This window comes from Rhagoletis pomonella, unplaced genomic scaffold (assembly GCF_013731165.1).
Source record: "Rhagoletis pomonella isolate Grant_MI unplaced genomic scaffold, Rhpom_1.0 Rhpom_scaffold_10359, whole genome shotgun sequence".
Lineage (NCBI taxonomy): Eukaryota > Metazoa > Arthropoda > Insecta > Diptera > Tephritidae > Rhagoletis > Rhagoletis pomonella.
This window is the reverse complement of record NW_023468884.1, coordinates 1-5,671: the sequence shown is the minus strand read 5'-3', so window position 1 is coordinate 5,671 and position 5,671 is coordinate 1. Positions and strand designations below refer to the sequence as shown.

Below are 5,671 nucleotides of genomic sequence, written 5' to 3'. Positions count from 1 at the left end.
ACTTATCGGCGGCAATATCCCCTGGCCCGTAAATGAGTCCGGCTTGACGAGTTTACTCCCAGAAGAGCCGACGTCTAACACTGCGATCTTGGTAGCTGGGCGGTGTAGTATTCCTGAAGTAGTTTTCACTTCCGCGCTGCGCACCTGTCCGTCTTTGGCTGTCACAATACGAATCACCTTACCTCTCGGCCAGCAATTCCTTGGCAAATTTTCGTCGACTATGACGACAATATCTCCAACACGTATCGGCGGTACCTTATTAAACCATTTGCTACGTCTAGAGATGATGGGTACGTACTCCTTAACCCATCTGTGCCAGAATCTGTCAGCGAACTTTTGGGTCTGGTACCAACGTTTTCTTAGGTCTAATTCGTCGGTACACACGGGTTTGAAGCCATCCGGCGAACCCAGCAGAAGGTGATTTGGCGTAATAGCATCGTCGTCGTCTGATTCGAGTGAAACGAAAGTTAAGGGGCGTGCATTTATGATGTATTCTACTTCGCATAAGCTACTTTTGAGGCTTTCGTCGTTGAAGTTTGCATACGGCATAATATTGTACAAAACAGATTTGACAGACCGCACGAGCCGTTCCCAAGCCCCTCCCATATGAGGCGCTGCTGGCGGAATGAACTTCCAGCTGATCTGGTCGAATGTTGACATAAGTAGTGAAAAATCTACCTCTTTCATCTCCGCGCATATGATCTTTTTCGCAGCTTTGAAATTCGTGCCGTTATCGGTGAAGATTTGTCGTGGGTAGCCACGGCGAGCTACAAAATTTCTGATCGACATAACGCAAGAACATGTATCCAGGCTGTGCGCAATTTCCATATGAATAGCGCGCAGTGTTAGACAGGTGAATAAAACACCCCACCGTTTTTCCCGCCTTCTCCCAACGTTCACCAAGAGTGGACCAAAGAAATCGATTCCGACGAAAGTAAAAGGCCTTTCGAAGGCTGCAAGCCTCGCACTTGGCAATACCGCCATTTGTGGCGCATTTGGTTTAGCGGTGTAATTTTTACACTGCTGACAAGATTTGCGGACCTTTCTGTACAAGACTCGTAGTCGAGGTATGTAATATTGTGCGCGTACTGTGTTAATGATAGCTTCGTGCATGTGGTGATGGAATTTTTCATGTATCGAGCGAACAATTAAAAATGTAACATGGTGTGAATTTGGTAGCACAATAACGTCCGCACGACTGTTAAGGTGCTCTGCGCGGCTTTTGCTCTTAATTACTCCGCTCTTGTCTAAATATACATTCAAAGAGCCAAGCTGGCTATGCTTACGCGGAGCTTTACCGAGACACAAGAGGTTTATTTCTTCGCGATATACGCTGTCCTGAGCATATTTTATTATGATTATTTGAGCTCGTTGAATCATTTGAAAATCGATGGCTTTATTAAACTTTTGCGTTTTAGTCGCTGCAAGCAGTTTATTCATATACAGCAAGAACGTCGCAACTGCTCTATATAAGCGCTTCCAATCCGAGAAATATTCTGTGTCCAGCGATAAACTTTTTTGAATTACCCTGTCTATTTGCAGCACGTAACGTTTTAGTTCGACTTGGTCGATTTCGTCGCCTTTGAACTCTTCGCAATGAGGCCACTCATTCGATTGAGATAGTAAAAACTGTGGACCAGAGAACCACATCTTGTAGTTAAGCCGAACTGAACTTTTCGTGGCTAAGTCGGCCGGGTTCTCTTTCGAAGGTACCCAATCCCATTGGGATACGTTTGTGGACTCTAAAATTTCTCCGACTCGATGCATAACATACGGTTTGAAGTTCTTCGGGTCCATTCGCAACCACCTTAGAACCGTCTTCGAGTCCGTCCAAAAATAGTGCTTTGTTATGGGTATGCGTTGAACATTAAGTACTGCACCTGCTAGTCTTACTCCTACGAGCGCGGCCTGAAGCTCTAGTCTAGGTATAGACAATGGCTTTAGAGGCGAGACCTTTGATTTCGCGGCAACGAGTGCAACGGAGATGCCATTAGTATGCTCAACACGCAAATAGCACACAGCTGAATATGCGTTTTCGCCAGCATCCACAAACATGTGAAGTTGAACCTCCTTCGCATGTTGTAAAAACTCTGAATAGCAGCGAGGAATTTTCGCTGTCTTTATAACTTCAATATTTGACTTCCAATGGCACCATTTTTCATATAAATCTATGCTTAGGGGTTCATCCCATCCAATATCAGATCGCCAAATATCTTGGAGAAGGATTTTAAGCCCTATAGTGAAGCAACTTATAAGTCCGAGCGGGTCAAAAATTGACATGAGTACTTGAAGTATCTCTCTTTTTGTCGGTACGATCGAGTTGTTTACGACATCTCGGCGTAATCGCATAAATCTGCAAATATATCTAAACGAATCGTTAGCTGAATCCCAGAACATACCTAATATTTTTGCCGCAGATCCCCATTCTTTCGGGCCTTGAATTTCTGCCGCATCTCCACGTAGTTGTTCGAGGACGAACTTGGAGTTGGAGGTCCAGCTATGTATGTTAAAACCGGCAGATGCATGAATTTGCTTAACTTGCAGAGCTAATTCTAAAGCTGCTTGCTCGCTGTTTTCACTATCTATAAAATCATCCACATAGTGATGTTTTTGGATCGCTTCTACCGCTCGTGGAAAATCTTCTTCAAAACAGCTCGCATTTTTATCGCGCACAAAATGCGCAATGTAAGGAGCGCAGCTCGTTCCGAACGTCAATGCTCGCATGACGTAAATGTTCGGTTGTTTTGATTCTTCATCGTTGTCCCACCATAAAAATCGCTGAGCATGTCGGTCGCTTTCTCTGACTTTGATACGGTGAAACATCTCGGAGATGTCACCGCATATGGCTACTTTACCTACTCTAAACGCCAACAATATCTCGAACAGTGAATTGAGCATATCTGGACCAGTAAGCAGGAAGTCGTTTAGCGATACCCCTTTGGCCTTCGCTGCAGCGTCCCAAACTAAACGTACCTTTCCCGGTTTATTTGGGTTCGTTACTACGAATATGGGAAGATACCATACTTTTTCCCTTTCCATGTGAAGTTCAGGTGTGCTTAGTTTTTCAGCATAACCTTTTGATACTAGATTGTTAATTTGCTGCTGAATTTCTGCTCTCAAATTTGGATCTCGAGCACACTTCCTCTTGAGACATATGGCTCGGTTAAGCGCGTTTGAGTAACTGTCTGGTAAAGATACATTTAGATCTCGCCATGGCAAACCAATCTCGTAAAAACCATCAACCTTGCGACATGTGGCATTCATTAAGTCTACGGCCGTTTGATCTTCTGCAGATAACAAATTTGATGCGTCCGGTGACTCCAATCTGAAGAACTCCTTTACTCTCTCATGTAATTCTAGGTAGCCCTTCTGGCAGTCACAATAGTGAACGTTGAGTCGGAAGTCAAAAATGTGATCGTTCTGACCGCCTTGAACTGTCCAGCCTAGACGCGTTTTCGAAGCGATTGGCTGCATCCACGCTCCCTCTTTTACTTTTAAAGGAACAGCTAATTTCCAGTTGTCAGCGCCAATGAGTAACGATGGTTTCACTTTATTATAAAATTCGATTGGCAAACCGTTCAAGTGCGGATATTTTTTAGCTATTGTTTCAGCATCGATTGACTGCTCAGGTAAGTCGAGGGCGTTGACAGTATGCACACCATTCAATTTATATGTACGCCTATTGGTAGCATTCGAGATCTTGATTGTTGCTCGCACTGATTCATTTTCGGAGCGTGTCGTGTTACCAGTCCACCGTAGACATATAGGATCATGTGTACCTTTAAGGCCAAGTTCATCAAATAAATTCTTATCGATTAATGTTACTGCTGAACCTTCATCTAAAAAGGCGAAAACTTTTACCATTTTCCCGTTTGCATGTATAAAAATTGGGACGATCCTAAAATATGGTTGTTTCCCGACAGCGCTGTGGCTATGGGTGTTTACTTGGGCGTCCGATTGCGGGAGCATATCAGACTTCGTAGCTTGTCGGTTCGAGATTAACGAGACGTTTGTCTTATGAAGTAACTTGTGGTGCTTTATAGTACAGCCGTCTATACCGCACACCTTTTCCACAAAACACCTGCGCTTATGTGTACCCAGGCACTGTCGGCAAAGACTGTTTGATTTTACAGTGTCCCACCGACGATTTAATGGGAGATTTTTAAAAACGATACATTGCGATACATTATGATCGGAACCTTTGCAACAGCAACACAATTTGTTCTTGAAAAGGGTTCTATCAACCTGGTGTACTTCGTCCTGCGACGCAACGGTGTGAGTGTTCATTACTGAACTACCTCTGGTTGGCGTAAAAGATACGACCATGCTAGCAGCTTCAGCAAGTTTGTAAAGCCAGTCGCTGAATAATTTAACAGCAGGGATTGCATTGTCTTTAGGAGTCATCGCCCAGTTGAGTTTTTGATTATTCGGAAGTTTGTCGACTAATTCTTTGACGAGAAGTGGGTTGTGTAAATGTGCATACATCTGACATCCTTCCATAGTTGTACAAATATTCTTCACGCATAAGGCGAAATCTATCAGTGATTCTAATTTATCTTTAATAGGAGGCATTGCGCGAGCCCTATTCATTGCACGTTCAAGAATCTGCTCAGGTCTACCGAAACACATCTTTAGCGTTTGGATTATGTCGGCAACCATAGATGGCAAAAATAATTTATTTTTCACTATGTCACGAGCCTTACCTTTGAGACAAGCTTGCAAACGAATGAGGTTCTCCGCGTCTGAGTATCCAGCTACTGCAGTGCTATTTTCAAATGTGCTGATAAATAGCGGCCACTCCTCAGGATCGCCGCTGAACATAGGCAGTTGTTTTGGTATAGATTGCCTTGCTGCTAGTTGCGTAGCTGTTGGCCCATTGTTGAGTAAACTAAAGGTGTTCGACGAGATAGATTCCGAAGATTGCGATAAAATTTTATATTTATTTTCCAGGTACTGTTGCTGGATCTTGAACTCCTCCTCTAGTCGCTCAAGCTGCAGATTTCGTTGACTTACTGGTGAACTATGATTTTGGCCAGATGCATTTAGCATTGACTCATCGCCTCCCAGCGCATATACATTGTAATGCGTATTTATTACGCTTGGCGTCTTCGGATTCTCGGAGATTGGTAATGATACGAAATTCATTGGATTGGTGAACGCTGCTGTACCGGGAAAAGTTTGCGAAACCGTTGAAGTACTCTGTACGACCGGAATTGGTCTTCGTACACATTGAGTAGTCTGCCCAGGTGTCATTGCATGCGCTTCGGTAAATATCTGGTTACCATGTAGATTAGCAGTTGCGATCACTGATGCAGTCGGTTCGGTCACTGAAAAATGTACGCGACGATCTACTGTTGTTCCTCCAATATTGGTCGTAGGCGATGATGAAGAGATGGGTCTTGTAAGTCTTGCCGATGCACTGTGTTCACAAGCGTCACAGCTCCAACTTACTTCAGCTATGCAGCTATCGACTCCGACACAGGTAAAATGGAACCATCCATCACACGTGTCACATTGGACCATATTATCGTCGTCCACGGCATTACACTTTTTGCAATTATTCGTCATAGTAAAATATTTGACTTCACGTTGCAAAAGTATTTCGAGTACAAAATTTTAAAAGAATTGTTGTTTGCGATTGCAGTTTTTAATAAAACACAATTTTTCTAGT

The 5,671-nt window shown here is 43.6% G+C and overlaps 1 protein-coding gene across 1 annotated transcript; it reads right to left on the bottom strand.

Annotated features, from left to right (window-relative positions):
- Nucleotides 1-182: 182 nt before the first annotated feature.
- Nucleotides 183-5,568, bottom strand: LOC118756453 (the record flags this gene model as incomplete). The annotated part of the gene is made up of 2 exons (XM_036491216.1): nt 4,299-5,568; nt 183-3,839 (listed from the first exon to the last, which is right to left on the bottom strand). Coding segments are annotated over exons 1-2 (4,927 nt in total), but the record flags the coding sequence as incomplete, so codon positions are not given.
- Nucleotides 5,569-5,671: the final 103 nt, after the last annotated feature.